General features: G+C 46.4%; 2 protein-coding genes across 4 annotated transcripts; one reads left to right on the plus strand and one right to left on the minus strand.

The window, feature by feature from the left end:
- The first annotated feature begins 11 nt into the window (after window positions 1-11).
- Window positions 12-7,673, plus strand: MGME1 (mitochondrial genome maintenance exonuclease 1). Of its 3 annotated transcripts, XM_040058465.2 has the most exons (6): window positions 12-130; window positions 1,086-1,245; window positions 3,339-3,940; window positions 4,600-4,822; window positions 5,244-5,376; window positions 6,522-7,673. In XM_040058465.2, exons 3-6 carry the CDS (start codon window positions 3,418-3,420, stop codon window positions 6,654-6,656), a joined length of 1,014 nt encoding a protein of 337 aa, XP_039914399.1. In that variant the 5' UTR covers window positions 12-130; window positions 1,086-1,245; window positions 3,339-3,417; the 3' UTR covers window positions 6,657-7,673. The 3 variants fall into 3 exon arrangements, with proteins under 3 accessions (XP_039914399.1, XP_039914397.1, XP_039914398.1); XM_040058463.2 differs by lacking the exon at window positions 1,086-1,245 and having other exon boundaries at window positions 56-130; window positions 6,522-7,636; XM_040058464.2 differs by lacking the exons at window positions 12-130; window positions 1,086-1,245 and adding an exon at window positions 2,398-2,497 and having other exon boundaries at window positions 6,522-7,636.
- A 2,475-nt stretch (window positions 7,674-10,148) lies between these two features.
- Window positions 10,149-16,406, minus strand: OVOL2 (ovo like zinc finger 2). Its single transcript, XM_040058466.2, has 4 exons — window positions 16,292-16,406; window positions 15,404-15,594; window positions 13,024-13,213; window positions 10,149-10,470 (listed from the first exon to the last, which is right to left on the minus strand). Exons 1-4 carry the CDS (start codon window positions 16,389-16,391, stop codon window positions 10,160-10,162), a joined length of 792 nt encoding a protein of 263 aa, XP_039914400.1. The 5' UTR covers window positions 16,392-16,406; the 3' UTR covers window positions 10,149-10,159.
- Window positions 16,407-16,998: the final 592 nt, after the last annotated feature.

Raw genomic sequence — 16,998 nt, forward strand, 5'->3', positions numbered from 1 at the left:
CTGGCTGTGCTGGGAAACTACAAGTTCCATGAAGCAGTGAGCGGCGCATGCGCAATGAGTGCGGCAGAGGCGGCCAGGGGAGCGCGCTTGCGCGCTGGCGGCCGTGGCGGTGGCGGGAAGCGCGGCTAAGGTAAAGTGGAGCTGTGGGTCATGAGGGTCGCGGAGCCGGGCGGGCCTGAGGGCGAGGGAAAGCCAAGGGAAGGTGAAAGAGGGTTGGTGCCGGTGCCCGTGCCCCCGGATCCGTCAGCGAGCGGGCCCCATGGCCGGGCTGCCGTGGCTGGGCATGCCCGCGTCCGGCGGGGCTTCTTGTTCAGGGCGGTTTTTCCTCCTCTGCACAAGAGTGGGATGTACGGCACTGGAATTTTCAGGCACCTGGTGCCCATGCAGAATGTTTACTTGCCTGGGGGCACTTGGTGGTCACTGGTGTTGGCCCAAGTCTTTCACAGATCGCAAAAAACGCTGACTTCGTGTTACAGCCCTATTCCCCATTAATTCCATTCCCAGTGCTGATCTGGAAACGAAGCTTGAACTGGCAACTGGAACCTGTCGAATCTACCCTTTCGTTCAGGGTAGCTCTGTGGGCTTGTGCTTTAAACGGGATTGCTAATTTGTCTCTCTTTGTGCTCTAAACATCCCAAAAGAGAGAGATGTATTTTTGACCTGGATAGGTTCAATAATGTATGTTGTAAATTGCAGGGAACTCACAGTTATACCTTCATCAGTGGATTTGTTCTCCTCAAATTAGGGACAAGGGGCAACAAGTCTGTAGGTGTGTTTAGGAGTGCTCTTTTTTGCTATCTCTGAAATAAGCCAGTGCTTCTTTTTTTTAGCTGGATAGGTGGTTTTGGAGAAAAAGCCACACTGGTTAGTATCCAAAACCACGGCTGGAGGTAGGTTTTTATAGATGTGAAATCTTCTTTAAGTAATCCTTTCTATTTCCCTCAGTTAAGCCTATCATTCCTATACTGGAAAAAAACTTCCTCAATTGTGTTAGCTCAGTTATTGGAGCTGCAAAGTCAACTTGCTTGGGAAAGTTAAGTCCTCTTGGGGTTTTTTTACCTCCAAGTTATTTTAATTTTTTTCAGTTCTCCAGAGTGGCTCATCATGCAACACTTGAAGCAATTCTGCCAGTCTTCAACAACAAACAGTTTCAGAGAGAAGGGAGACACTTCCCCAGAGGGAAATCTCAATTAAATTCTGTTGTCTGTGTACAAGAGTAGATCCTGACCACTCCATTTCTTTCTTGTAAGTTGCCTGCACAGAAATGCCACTGTGTTTTATTGAAAAACACAAGATTCTTTATTCAGCTGGGCACAAGGATTCCTTATTTCTTAGCAATCCTAGAACCTCTTTTGTAAAACAGGACAGCAGCTGGCAAACTCTTCCTCTCCTGGTGATTCAGTTCATACACTGCACAAACATTTCCTCAGGCACTAGAAATTTCACAGGTATATTCCCCAGGAGGATATATGCTGTTAAATCAAAATTCATACTAGTCACTGAAGCACTGCGTTGCACTAAATTTATTTGAAACACTGATCTGGTATAAATTTATTCCTTGGAAAGTGTTGAGGGAGCAGATTACTACAACTGAATTTATGCTGAATGAGGCATCCTCTTGCTTCCTGCTGTGGCATAAAGCCAGAATAAACTTTTTCTTTTGTGTTCTGGAAGGTGTGCTGAGAATGTTATTGCTTGTATGCTGTTCTTGCTTCTAAACTGTGTGTCTTTGAGCACAACTATGTTTGAAACTTGGTTTGGAAAAATATGTTTATATTTTATTCTGAACTTTAAAAATATTTCTTTGAATCTGAAAATTCAGATTTGAATGCATCTGGTTTCTCTTTGCCTTTTCTAGCTTCAAGTCTCACAATTGTATATACTGCTGTTGTCTTTTCTCCTAGGGATACAAAAGAAAAACATGGGTTTATACCCCATAAGGTACCTCGTCCCCACAATCCCAGCATTTGCTTTGTTCTGATTAGTGCATGTCCACAATGACCATTAATGAGTCTGTTAATAATCATCAAACAGCAGCCTGAGAATCCACGAGCTTGGATACTATTACACAGGAATAAGAATATATTTTTCCTCTTTTATTTTAAATCCCAGCTCTGGCACCTTTATTTAGAGATAAGGCCCAAGAGAGAAGGGACTAGTTTTTCTGCACTGATAAAGGACAGTATTTATGGATCACTAGTCCAAGGTCTCAGCCTGTTGCTGCGAGGTGCCTTGTTCTAATCAGCTGCCCCATTATTTGAAACTGTTTTGTGTGACAGATGCTCACCCCCACGCTGTAGGATCTGTCCACACAAAGTAACTCCCCATGGTTTTATCTCCTGTGGCACCCAGGGCTCGGGCAGTGTGGGAAGCACTGCATGAGGAGTGTGGGGAAGGAAGAGAGCAGCTGGGAAGGATTGTCAGGACCAAATGCTACTGTTGGCTGGCAGCGAGCTGGGGTTCTATCTTTGCAGTGGATGGAGGGAGCTTTGGGATGGTAAATAGGTTACTCCAGTAGAAGACTAGGGCCTCAGTTCTGTTTGGGAAATGCCACCACGGAAGTGTTACATTTTATCCATGTGCAAAAAACTTCCTAGGGCTTCCAGTGTGGCTCTGGAAGGTGTGCTGAGAATGGTTATTGCTTATATGCTATTCTTGCTTTTAAATTTCGTGTCTTTAAACACAACTATGTGTGAAACTTGTTTTGGAAAAATATGTTTATATTTGAACTTTAAAAATATTCCTTTAAATCTGAAAATATTTGCAGTACATCTGGTTTCTCTTTGCCTTTTCTAGCTTCAAGTCTCACAATTGTATATACTGTTGCTGTCTGTTTTCTTCTAGGGATACAAAAGAAAAATACGGGTTTATACCCCATAAGGTACCTTGTCCTCACAGTCCCCTTAAGTTGGTCATTCACTATAAATGTAAAAGTTTTAATACCTCAGCAATAGATTTGCTTCAGCGTCCTCTGTTTAGCTTTTATTTCCCCCTCCCCTTTTAGTGGGGCTGTTCCTGGCAGATCTGGTTTTTGTGCCTACTTCCATGGCAGTTCTGATACCGTTGCTGGAGTGATGTCCTGTGATGCAACTTTTGCTACTTGCAACAAATCTTCAAGTGCTTTGGATTTCAGATTTGGCAGGCTGGCAGCTGTTCTTTTCAGGAGCATTTTCTCTTTTCCTTGCTCATTTGTTCTTTCTCTTATTTATCTGAAGAATAAAGGTGGTACAAGGTGTATGAAGACACTTTGGCCATAGGAATTCTTTGTTTGGCAAAGGGCAAGAATAGGATGGTGGCAGTTTTATGACTCTGTAAATCATAAATTTCTTTTTCCACAGGATAAAAATACGGTAACCCACAGACTGTTGCTGACAGAAGGAAGAAAACTCTAATTGCTCACAAACACTTCTTGTTGGGATGCAATTCCTACAGATCCTGTCCAGGAAACTGGGGAGCCTGGAAATGCTTTTTCAAATACCGTTTTGCCAGAAGCAATTCCCATACACATGTCTGTCTACCTCTGCATGTGTTTATAGCAAGAAGAAAAAAGAAAACAGTTACGAACAAGTTGACCAAGAAAAATACAAGACCTTGGTCCACTCTGTTACATCTTACAAAACCAGCACCCAAACACCAGAGACAATAGTTGAGGAAGACAATTTGTTACACGGGCCACCAGCTAAACACAGACCTCCAATTAAAGCCGGGTCAAAAACTCCCAGGAGCTGGGTTCCTTTAATAAACCCCAGCAAGAGAATTCTTCCTGTCAGCAGTGATTCAAACGTCCCCATGAAAATCAGGTTACAAAGAAAGAAGATGCCCAGTGTTACCCGTATCCTTCAACAAACCCTCTCTTCGCAGCAAGTCTTTTATCTGGAAAGATGGAAGCAGAAAATGATAGAGGAGCTTGGAAAAGAGGGATTTGAAGAGTATACGAAAAGTAAGTAGCCGCAGTGTTATTGCAGAGTGGAAGCAGTAGTCTGGATTGCTGGCAGGTATGTTAGGCCAAGTGGTTTGGAAATCTATGAAGTTGTTTCCATTTTATGACAGCATGTTGTGACTGTACCTGTTACCAACGAGCTTAAGCTCAGGTGTTTGTTCTGGGACCACTAAAATGGATTTAGAAATTTGTGGAAAATGAGAGTTAGACTGTAGACATGTTTTGCTCAATCCTGTCTGACTTTCCTTTAGTTCTCTATTTGCCAGTATCTATTTAGAAATTGGTATTTTCCAGATGATGTTATTGTGGTTCTTTGCAGCTACAAAGCTACTTTGTAACAAGATAGAAATAGGCATTTTAAATGCATACAGTCCTGGGTGTTTAAAAACCAATGTGTCCTACTGTTTATGGTGAGGTTTTTCAGTAACTGGTTTAACAAGTGTATGTATGAGTAATCAGTGAGACTGGAAAAGTAAAGTAAGCATTAATATAAAGGACACCAATTTCACTACTGACAATTTATTTTCTGTTTCTTTCCGTTCTCCCCTCAACTTTCAGTACAAAAACCAGGACTGGTTTAAGAGCTACACTGTGCAATATGTAGGATACAAATCTAAAGTAGTGTCTAAAATGTGAGGGGGTTTTCCCATTTTTCTTAGATCTTTTTCTCCAAGGAGAACTCTTCCATTCAGCTTTGGAATCGATATTCCTGTCTGAAAAGATGGCAGCTAGATACCAGGGTGAAGATGATGTCGTGGCTGGCTATTTATCCAGTGTGGAACATGTCTTGGAAGACATCAGTGAGGTGAAGGCTCTGGAAAGTGGAGTTCACCACGAGACCCTGCAGTACCTGGGCCTGGTTGACTGCGTGGCCAAGTATCGGTGAGGTGCCCTTCCCTAACACTCCTGTAATGTGATGCTGTGGAGGCCAGGGTGTGATTGAGTGGTTGGGGGATTGGACAGATCTCCAGGACTGGGAGATTGGAGGAAATTCCCTGGATGATCTTCATGGCAGAAGTGCTGTTTTTCCTGGTGGGGAGTTCTTTACTGGAGAAGGGACAGGTTTAAGCAATTGTCAGCATTTCCCAGGAACTGTGGCAGGTTTTAGTAAGCTTTGGTTTTTGGGATCTAAACTGCCAGTGTCAAGGAGATTTGTTTAGACATAATAATGAGCAACATGAGATCCGGGTGAAACAGGCTGAGAGTGAGAAGTCTGTATATGCTGTCTCAGCCCTTGTTTCTTACTTGTGACTAAACTCAAGTTTAAAAGCATTGTCTTGTCTTGTCTTGTTCTCCTGTGCAGGGGCCAACTGTGTGTGATCGACTGGAAAACTTCAGAGAAGCCAAAGCCATTTCTGCAGAATACTTATGACAACCCATTACAGGTTGCAGCATATATTGGAGCCATAAATCATGATGCCAATTATGACTTCCAGGTCAGTAGGCCTGCTGCATGCCAAGACAAGCAGCAATGCCTGTGTTATCTTCTTTTCTTCCTGCCTTTAGTACCTGCTGGCCATCATGGAAGTGTTGGTAGGATTTGTAACAAAGGAGCCCAGTCTGAGATCAGGTTAAGATGTCATACTGTGAAATAATTCCACTACTTCTGCTAATCCTGCTGCCTTCGGCTGCCAGTAGTGAATTTTCAGCAGTTTTAAGGAAGTGTTCAGTGGGACCAAGGGATGCTCAGATGAACTTCCAGGGATTTGGCATCTGGGCAGTTCCTTGTGCCCTGTCCTGTGTGGTTTTTGCTTGTGTCAAGACTAGGAAGGGGCAGGAGAGGAAATAAAGCAAAAGAACCTGCAAACAAGAAAGTGGTATGGGAGGGCCTTGCCTGCATCCTATCTTGCTGCGTCCCACGAGCAAATGAGGGACTAAGTGTGTCTGGAAGCTGTACTTTGTTTCCTCAGGGAAAAACAGTGTGTTGTGAATCACTTTGTCAGAAGACTGTGGAATAGTGCTTTTAAAGATTCCAAAAGCAATTCTGACCTGCCTGAATATAGATTTTGAAGGGGGAAAATTTGAAGCAGAAGAGAGCAGGTTATTTCATATGCTGTGCAAAGGACTTTCTAGGATACTGCAGAGGTCAGTGAACACAAGCACTCCACAGACATGATCCTTACAGAGACATGGGCTGGAATTCTGCTAGTAGCTTCCTGCTCCCCACTGCCAGTGGCTGGGATTTGGGATTTGTCAGGAATGAAGGATGTCAGAACATACCCAAGTAACCATTTCTATCCAGACTGAAGTTGGAGGGTGGCATCAGTCTGGTTGTTTGGCCCCAGGCAAAATCTCCTCAGTCTCTGGCAATTTTCCAGGCATCTGTTAGGGTTTAAATATCACTCATCCTCAGAGGTTGTGTCCCCTGGTTTTCACTGGAGTTACTCAGAGCTTTTGGCTTGGGGCTTTTAGGGCATTTGAATGTTTAGTCTCCAAGTGTTTTATGGTAAGCTATTGGCCCTTTTTACTCCCCATTTGTTATGTGATATGTGTACCTTAGCAAGATGTTTTGCAGTGAGGTTTAGATCTTAGGGCTGCACACAAATGTTGGATTTGTGACAGCCCCTGGTTTGTGCTGCAGGTTCGCTGTGGGCTCATTGTGGTTGCCTACAAGAATGGCTCTCCAGCACATCCACATTTCATGGATCCTGATCTGTGCTCTCAGTACTGGAATAAGTGGCTCTTGCGTCTGGAGGAGTACATGGACAAAAACTGACCAGACTAAGCACAAGCAAGTGGTCTGAGCACAGAGGCAAAGGAAGAACCTTTTGTTTAAAAGTACCACTTCCATGTTCTTTTTTGAGTAATTTTGGCTAATTTCTTACTAGCAGGGCTCCCCTCTCTCCCCTCCCAAAAAGGCAAGTAAATTTCAAATGGAGAATATCGATTTATTTTGTAACTGACCTCAGTGGTCCAGGCAGAACAAAGTCAACTTATTTAGCCTCTCTTTTTTATCCCACACAGTTTATACAGCCTAAGGTTGATCAAAAAGTTTTTATTGTCAAATAAAACAGCTTGATCAAATCATCTTTCTTTAATGATTTTTGAGGGAAAAAATGTTGCAGAACTGAGTCTTTGAAAATTAAGTTGGTGAACTAAAGCAAAACATCTGCAATGTATTAGCTGAGAGAAATGCAAATGATAAATAAATGGATATAGTAGACTGGGTTTCAGTCAATTCTTGCTCATGTCATCATCAGGCTTCTTATTAATTGTGGTTTTCCTTACAGCTACAAGTGAAGAACCTGTGCTGAGAGTCATAATCAAAGTCCTCATTAGTTCTTATTTAGAATAGTATGACAAGGTGGCCATTTAGCAGAAGTAGCTCAGCAATAGAGGAGCAGAATTGGAACCAACACTCACAGAAATTTCCAGCAAGTGTTCTGAGAGCTGGAAATGTTGGCTGCTGCTGCTAGTGGCTCCACCTGCAGGTTTTTTAACACCACAGAAAAGCCGTGTGAAATAGGCTGTGTGCATTGGCTTGGGAGCTCTGTGCTGCCCCTGCCTTGAGCTCTCCTGAATCTTCTGCGGGTCTGAGCCAACAAGGAGCCCACCCCATGGAACAATCCTCAGTGTCACATGAGTGTCTGTATCAAAGCAGGCCTCTGGCTGTGAAGCTGGGCCTTCTGAGGGGTGAAGAGTTGCTGGTTGGGTTTTGGGAGCTGTTTTTTATGGGTCACTCTTTGGTTTTGTTTTTGTTTTTTTCCAAACAAGTTTGTGAATAAATGTTTTGAAACAGAATTTTTACTTTTGAAGCGTATAAAATCAAGTCTGTGAAGCAGAGAATAACCCTTGATCATGTCAGACAGTATTGCTCTGGAAAGCTTTTTTCCTCATTCTCTTTGTCTCTTCTTCTATGAATTGTTTGAGTTTTCACAATAACACTGCAGTTTACAAATAAAATTATGACCAACCCTTAAGCTTCAAGAAAATCAGCCAGAACCCCATGCCTGAGGAAGGCTGCCAGCAAAGCCAGTTCGTAAACCTAAGTCCCAGCTGAGTCTGTACCTCAGAGAGCCAGGAGGAGGCAGACAGCACCGGTGAGAGTCACTTGTGTCTAGGACTCCTGAAAGCCTGGCTGCTGCCTTGGGCATCCCTGGCTGAGCTGTGGAGCATCTCTGGAGCAGCACAAGCTGGTTTGTCCTGTAACAGGACTGGCAGGTGGCTGGCACCAGTGTCACACAAACCCAAACACACTTCGTGACCAGTTTCAATTAAGTTGCCAGACTGTTAAAGTGATGTGCCTAGGGCACTGCTTAAAGGTACTGTCTGTCCTTTGCAGAAAAATCTTCTGGGCAGCCAGGGCATTTACTTCAGCTCTGACATCTAGCTTCCCTAAGCTTTCCCTTTCTCTTGTGAATCCTTTCTGTGCCCACCTCGCTGTGCCTGTGGTTCTGTCAGCAGGGATGTGCTGTGGCAGTGATACTGGAGGGAGAGCAAAGGCAACATGTGGTGCAAGAGGGATAAAAAACCAACCCATGCACACAAGTACACGTCTCTGGCTGGAGAGGAAGGGTTTCAGCCACAGCTCTGCTGTGCCGGGGAAGGGCTGAGGTTTCACAAATGCCATGCAGTCAGGTGAACATTAATCCCATTGCAGAGTGACCAACCTTCCCTTTACGCTTCTCAGTTATAAGACCTGGGGGCTGGTGCACAAGCTTTAGCTCTTTCTGTAAAGTCAGGATCTTATAAGTTACCTCAGATGCCTTTTTTCCTCCCGCAACTTCCCATTTATTAAAGTATTCTACCAACTTTCCTGCTACATAGGATAAATTTGTTCTTAGCACAGTAGCATCACTTCATTATCCTCGTTTTCAAGGTCTCAAGCTCCAACAGTTGTGCTGAATAAAGTATTAATACCCTTAGGAATGCTCTAAGACCCCTAGAATCTTTTCCCTACAAAAACCCAAGCAGATTCCTGTACAAAACTGAAGCACATTGAAAAGAGTTTTTAACATTTCTTGCAAAGTCGCTCAAAATACCTCATTTTAGCAGCAATGGCTGTGGAAGTCCTGGCTAAACCTGACTATATTTTAGGGAGGAGCCTTTAACACTGATAGTGGTCACAGAAGAGCAGCCAGATTGATGTCTGCAGTTTTGCACTGATCTCCTGAAGCAGACATAGGCTCAGTCCCCCTTTCCACTGCATTATTGTATTAATGAACAGGCACTTGAATATAAAAGAGGGAAAACAAAACAAAACAAAACAAAACAAAAAAAACCCACCAAAAAAAAAAAAAACCACACATCAAAAAAAAAAAAAACCAAAAAAAAAAAAAAAAAAAAAAAAAACCCCAAAAAAAACCACCAAAAACCCCCCCCCAAAAAATATGCACAAAACTGCATTTCATCATGACAGAAAATACTTATTTTCAAGTCATTACAGTGCTTTCTTTTGGTTTCTGGGTTGCTATTGGTGTATGTTACGAGGATGTGGTAATAATCCTCAAAGTGAGCATGGCAAGTCCAGGAACATCAGAGCTAAGATTTCACTTTTTTATCAAGTGAAAGCAAGTGAAAATGATAAAAGTTCATGGTTTCAAGTACATAAAACGCAACCGAAGGTCTGCCCTAGAATAATGTCATTTGCTACTAGAGAAACTTTGGGAAGAAAACGTTCTGCATCCTTTGGGAAGAGTTTCAGCTCACCTTGGATCATACTTCCATGAATTGTTAGCAGGCTGTTCAGGGGGCAGAATTAAGGGTATTTGCACATTTTGACTCATTTGCTGATACAATGCATTCCTGCTCTTAAGGCACTTTAATTAATGTTGCATAGAACCATGTAGCAGTAGCACTCTTCCCCAATACTTTCCACCCAAACCTCTCATCAGTAATTCACATGGGAGGTAACAGTTATTAACTTTACAAAATACATTGTGTAAAGGTGAACTCATTTTTCAGGGGTGTTCAGACCCGTGGTAGAGCTGAAATAGAAAACAGGTTGCCCAAATATCAGTTCAGTAAATACTCCATCCAAGAGGTGACAGCCTTTGCAAGCATTCCGTTTTTATTGGTCAGATTAAAAAAAAAGTCTGATGTTTCCATCACAAATAGGAATATTTTTGTCAAGCTGAGGTTTTACCAACATCAAGACTGTCCTGTTAACAAAAGCATCCCTTTAATTTCAGGTGTTTTTCTCAAAATGGTTCTTAAAAAAATAATATATGTAGTCCTACATGTAAACTTCATTCCTGCTGAGCACCATGAGCTCCCCTGTCACTCATCCTTGCCATCCTCTTTGGAGTTCCTCTGCAGGATGGGGCTCAGTTTGGTTTGCAGAACAGCTGCAAGTTTTTTGGAGGTTTTCTTCAGGAAGGCGCTGCCGGGGTGGAAACCGCTGATGTGCAGGTAGAGGTCCTCCTGGGTAGGGCCTGTGTAGCCACAGTCCTCGCACACATACAACTTGTCCCTCCTCTGCTTGTAGGCGTACTGCTGCTGCACACCATGGATCTTCTTTAGGTGCGACTCCAGTGAGCAGCGCTGCGTGAAGGCCTTGTTGCAAACCTCGCACTTGTAAGGACGAATGCCTGCAGTGGCAAAAGACAGGGGTTACCTGTTATGTCACCTGTACTCTGACTCTTCCTACAGCCAGCCAAGAGCAAGGCTCTGGAACATTAGCTGCTGAGAACGTATCCAGCAGCCCCAAGGAGCTGCCCCTCTAAACAAAACAGCCTACTTTCAGGCTAAGGTTTTCAGGACTGGGTTGATATATTTAGGCATGGAAAACCTAGGTATGTTTTGAAAAGGCGCAGGCTGACACTCAGGATAACAGATGCCCATCAGTGGTTTGGTCCTAAGGCAGCCATTATCAACTCCTGCAAAACTTATTTTAGATCCCTGACTATTTGAAATCCTGTGCTTAGGTAAAACTATCAGTTTCAGCTTTTATAATGAATGAAAACTTTTGTCTTGATAAGATTTTAATTTTTCTCTTTTGGTTTAATGAGGCTTCAGTGAACATCAGTGAATGTCCAGTGAACCCAAGTGCTTTCATACAATACAGATTTGATTACTGAGATTACAAATTTCTAGAAGACAAGTGCAGGAAGATGAAAGAAATAACTCCGTGTGTTTCCAGAGGAGGGAGAAGAAACTGACTCATGATTTGAAAGCCCAGACAACCAACATCACAAAAATCAATTTTACCACCAATCAAGACTGATTTAACAACAACCCCTCCGGTGCTTAAAGGGCTGAGGATTTAGCAACACTTGAAAGAACCTAACCCAGCACAAATTCTACTTACTAGACTAGATCAGTAAGTTTCCAACCAAAGACTACCCTTAAAACTTATATAAGGAGTCACCTAACCCCCTCTTTTCTCCATGGAAGGTGGAATGCCAGGATCTGAAAGATCAGACCTATGGTGAGCCAGGCAGAAAAGGGTAAACCAGATTGGTCTGTTCAGACAGTTGTAACTTTGTGATTGCATTAAGTTACCAGTCAGGTGTTGATCTTTCTACCAGAAATGCAAGCTAATTAGAAGTTCCAATAAGCAGCATCTCAACTGCATTTTTGTTTAGTTAAAAGAGGTTATCCCAGTGCACCACATTAAACTATCAAGACAAAAGTTTCCTAATGCCTGCTGCTGTGAAATTGCTTCATTTCCATTAAACTGCAGTTGGAGAGAAAGCCCAAACCTCCATTAGAATTCACACACAAAAAGGAGTTTCATGCTCATCTGAAGGAAATTTAAACCTCCACCATCCTTGGTGCCTGCTCCAGCACTCCACAGGCAGGAACACAAGCACAGAAAGGGTAGTGCCAGGATGGCTCAGCCTATCAGGGCTTTGGGAATTTCTTCATCACTTACGAATCATTTTAAGTGATTCTGACCAGAGACCCTCTTGGATTTATTTTCTGTCTCTCTGATGAGGGGACAGCTTGAAAAATCACTTCTTCTGGAAGTACTACCTCCACACTCCAGCCATACCCCAGTGGCAGCTCTCCTCACATGAAAGCTTTGCAAACAAACCCAAACAGCCCAAAACATTGGCTCCAGGTAATGCCTCCCCATCCAAACAGGTGTCATTTTTTGGGGGGCTCTACTACTAAGAAACAGCTCCTGCCTACCAACATCCTTGTGGCACTTCTAGCAGTTCACCTGGTTAATGGGGCTCTGCAGAGCAAGCCCAAGTAATCTCCAGCTCCCAGTGGGTGACAACACATCTGGAAAGATGAGATGTGCCTGTGAGTTTTGGTGGATGAATCTTCTGGGTGCCCCACAGTGCAAAGCCAAAACCTGCAGAGCACAGCCAGCTTGGCCCACCAGGAAGCATTGCCCTTGATGAGGATGGGTTGCTGTTTATTTAAGCCATTGTTTCCACCAAGGAGAAAAAAGCCAATCAAACTGGCAGCCTTTTCCCTGCTGCTGGCTGGGGTAAGAACTTCTGGGAAAAGTGAGCTGGATTTGAGGCTACAGAAACACAACCACTGCTATTTGGGATGGACTCAGGAACTGATACAACTGCAGAGTGGCCACAGTAGACAGCACATCCTCCAGCCTGGAGGAGGCACAGCATGAGCCACATTCTGGTTCCTCCAGACATTTCCAAAATCAAGCCAGAATTCCCTTCCTGCACAGCAATCAGCTGGGAAGGCTCTCAACAGCAAAATCCCCAGGAAACTGCTGCTTGTTGCCTCTAGAGGGCAAAGCGTTTTCATCGAGCTCCTGCCTGCACTCATTGCTGGGCACGGATAACTGTGCAGTGACTCGCTATCCCGGAGTGGTTATCCCAGGCAGGTTATGGGGGGGTGGGGAGAGGTGGTTATCCCAGCCTCGCTGCCTCAGGCATGGCAGCACGGGGCTGTGTCTACATGAGGTGTGGATGGCAGGTCCTGCACCCTCACTGCTTCACACGGATTGCAGTCGTTCTCAGATTTCATAATCCCCAGGACTTTTCTCTGTCCTCTCTAATGTCTTCCCCTTTCCTCCACTGTGTCCCCACTATTTTTTGCAAATGTTGTTAACCATGTGTGTTATGATCCTGCCTGGTTACCCCCACCCTCTCCTTGTCCTTGTTCCATCCCACCCCTTCTCCCCAGAGCCTCCCACAGGTCCCCAGGGAATGCATTCTCACCAGTATGTGTCCGGACATGCCTTTTCAGATCAAAGGTGTCGTTGAAGCCTTTTCCACAGAAGGTGCACAAGTGTCTTTTCACCTGGCTGTGGCACTTGATGTGACGGTTGAGCATCCTCTGTAGGCGAAAGCCTTTGCCACACAGTTCGCAGCTATACAGGGCAGCATCATTGCAGGTGCCAGTGGTGAACTGAGGAGTGGGAGAGGACTGCATGAGCATTGGGATGAATAATAGAGGACCAACAGAAGCAAAACAAGCAGGACTTATTTTGGCATTTAAAAGGGGGGGGGGGGGGGGGTGGGATATATTAAAAATGAAAAGTGAAAGTATTCAGGATTTTCCTGCTGGGTGAAACCTTCACTCTTTCCTTGCAATCAAGTTAGGGACTCAATATGCACAGTTTGGGACTGAGGCATCTCTGGCAAGCTTGGATTCAGGGATTAAAACAAATTCTGTGTAGTAGTTCCCTTCCAGGGGTAGCAACCCTTATCCAGCTACATCCAAGAAACAAGGGCTTAGGCTATGAGCACCTTTCTGTGGGACCACACGTGTGTTTGCTCCTGCACTCAGCTGATATCCTGGATGGGGAAGAGAAGTCGTCTCTGTGCAAGAAGAGTTGTTATATGTGCTGCCTTCACTAGTCATGCGTCCAACTGCTCCAGGTCCCTCAAAAAACAGCCAGCAGTGATAAAAAAAAAAGGTGGTTTTGGAGAGATAAACTCAAGGCACGTTGTGCTGACTCAGCAGAGACTGAAACAATGGCCCTAATCTTCCCCCCCCTTCCCCCCCCCCCTTGTGTCCCTGTCATTAACAGCAAAGTGACATTAAGGGGTAATCTCATTCCCGCTCCTAGCACCAAAAGACTTCTGCCAACACTGTGACATGACTAAAGAAGACACTGATGATTCAGCTCCTGGGAAGATCATTCCTTAGAGGGAAGACTTTATGTCTGGAAAATGTAAATACTGTGCTGTTGGTTTAATTATTCCTAGTGGAGCACACGGACATTCCCCCTGTTAGACACCCGGGATAAGGGAAAGCCAGCAGAACAGACAGGACCACGTACACACATCCATCGGCTGAAAAAACCCAGCTCTGCTGAAATGTGGTTTTGCTGTGACAATCACAAATAGCCGAGGTTAAATTATACAAAGTATGTTCAAGTCAAACAGCAGCAGGGTGGGCTTTTCACAAAGACGGGAATATGTCTGGGGTTTCTTTTTCTTGAAGTCAGTTATTTTCCCCGGTCCTCCTCCTCTGCTTACTACTGCAGCAACGCTACTCGAAATTGTAAAGAAAGATTAAAGAAAACGGCAGCTGTGAAACCACGAGGTGTGAAACTGGAGGGGGAGCCATCTGGGAAGAATCTGTTGGGCAACAGGGCTATGACTCCACCTCAAGTAGCTGCATATAACCGGGGTGAAACCTAATCATGAGACTTAAGAACACGGTGACTGAAAAGCTGTCAGTCCGGCACAGACAATGGTAATTTTTACAGCTCCATCCAGCAAAGCAACAGCCAGGGTTTAACGAGGTGTTAACTACCAGTGGTAAACACATCTCCTTCTGCCTAGCGCTGGGGTGGCCTGGCTACGCTCTGCTGAGGTGGATGTTCAGAGAGAGATGTGGCACTGTTTGGGAGCTCAGTGTTGAGTTCTCAGGTACCACGAGCACCTGAGACACCGTGAGCAATTTGCCTTCTCAGCCCTGGGAGGGAGATCACTGTTCTGCTCTGCTGATTCTGCCTGGGGAACACCCAGACAGCCAGAGCTCCTGTCCATGCAGGAGAGAAGCTTTTCAGCAAAGTCAGTGGACAGATGATTGCTTCATTTCACCCAAGCCTGCAGGTCTACCTCAAGATGGCAATGGTCTTTCACAGCTATGGAAGAGAACCCTGAGCTGCTTTCTTGATAGGTCAAGGTGGGAGGGGGGCAGCGTGAAGAGTCACCCCAGCCCTTCTTGATGAAGGCTTGAATACAACCTAGAAGGCAGCTTTTAAGGAGGCCCCACACTAAGGAACAAGATCCACCCACGCACCATGGGGCATGACTCCTAGCTGCCAGGGCTGGTCCTTCCTGGCTGGGTTCAGAGCTTCTGTGGGACCTGAGCCAAGCAGGTCAGGGGCAGCACATCCCAGGCAAGGATAAGAGAAGGCAAAGGGCACTGGAAGATTATGGCACATTGCTTATGAGGCTTTGCTGCTCCCATCCTACAGCCAACTGCTCTCCCAGGCCTCCATTTTGGCGTGCAGGACAGGTGCTGCGAGAGAGTAGCAAGAGACTGTTGTCACCGGGTGTCCCCGGGCAGCAGTCAGGCCTTGACCTTGAACTGGGGTCACCCCACTGCCAGAGAAGAGACAGTCGGGGTGTGGGCAGTTACCTTGATTTTTGACCTGACTATGGGATGCTTGACAGCCAGGTCCAGCAGCATCCCCCCACCCGTGCCCAGCTCGGCAGGGGCAGGCTGAGGCGTCAGTGGGTCGCTGGGCTCGGCGTCCCGGGTCCTGCTGCTGCTGCTGCTCTCCAAGCTGCAGGTGTCTTCATAGCCCAGCAGCACACAGCCGATCCCGCCTGCAACGGGGTGGGGATGCGATAAAGAAGGGGGACCCCGGAGCCGCGGGCAGGGCAGGGGAGGGAGGCGGCGGGCCCCGGTGTTTAACCTGCGGGCGGGCCGCTGGCGGCGGGGGAGGATCCTCGGCTCACGCTGCAATAGGAAACTCAAACACGAACGGTCCCAAAGTTCAAACAAGCCAGTCCGCCGCCTTCCCCGTTATACCCCGGGCAAGGGGCAGGAGGAGCGGGAGGAGGAGAGGGGGAGGCCAGGAGTATATCATCCACCCCCCACCGCCCAGGGTCCTGCCTTCTCCTTCCCCAGCCACTTTTCTCATGCAAACGAGGTTTCCCACCTTCCTGGACACACACACACACACACACCCACACACACCACACACGCGCACACACACACACGTGTTACCCCCAGCTCCCCGCCCCGCCATCCCCGGGTGCTCCCCGGGGTGGCAGATGCTGCCAGGCATGGGGGCGGCGGCACGGCCCGGCGCTGCCCGGGGACTTTTCCCCCGAGCGTTGTCCACGTATCCTCCACCGCGTTTCGCCCAGCTCTCTCGAAGCCGCTGCCCGCCCCCTCGGGGCTGCCCTGGCCCGGCAAAGCTTCCTCCCCAAGTTGCCCTCTTCGCGGACCGCGGGATCCCCACTCCTTCCGTTCTTCCCGGCGGCACCCGGCGCGGGGCGGCGGCCGCCGGTGCCGTACCTGGGATGTAGGTGTCGGCTCTCTCCTCGTCGGGCAGCCCATCCCAGCTGCGCACCGCGGGCTGCGGGCTCCGGCGCTTCACTAGGAAGGCTCTGGGCATGGCGAGGGCAGGGAGCACGGCTGGGCACGGAGCGGAGCGGCCGCTTCAGCCCCGCCGCCCGCCCGCAGCCCGACGGGGCGCGGGCGCTGCGCTGCTGTCCGGGGGAGCGGGACCGCACGCACCGGGCAGAGCCGCTGAGGCGCGGGGAGGGGAAGGGGAGGGGAGGAGAGGGGAGAGGGTGGGGGGGGAGGAAAGTTTCATAAGGTGGAATAGAAAAATGCACCAGGAAACTTGGGAAGGAGCATGCGTGCTGCAAACATAACGGTGTCAACAAGTCTGCTTACCTGTCGGACCGGTTGGAGCAGCTGAGCTTTGTTCCAGCCCTTCCTAAGGCATGAATGTTTGCGAAAGAATTCTACGTCTGAAAATTAAAAAAAAAAAAAAAAAAAAAAAAAACAAAAAAAAAAAAAAACCAACCAAAAAACAACCAACCAACCAACCACAACAACAAAAACCAAACAAAAAAACCCCACAAAAAACAACAAAACCCACAAAAAACAAAACAAAACAAAACAAACCAAAAACCCCCCCCCCCCCCCCCCAAAAAAAAAACAACCCAACAACAACAACAACAAAAAAACACCAAAGGAGGAGGGAGCCCCACCGC

This window comes from Hirundo rustica, chromosome 3 (assembly GCF_015227805.2).
Source record: "Hirundo rustica isolate bHirRus1 chromosome 3, bHirRus1.pri.v3, whole genome shotgun sequence".
Classification (NCBI taxonomy): domain Eukaryota; kingdom Metazoa; phylum Chordata; class Aves; order Passeriformes; family Hirundinidae; genus Hirundo; species Hirundo rustica.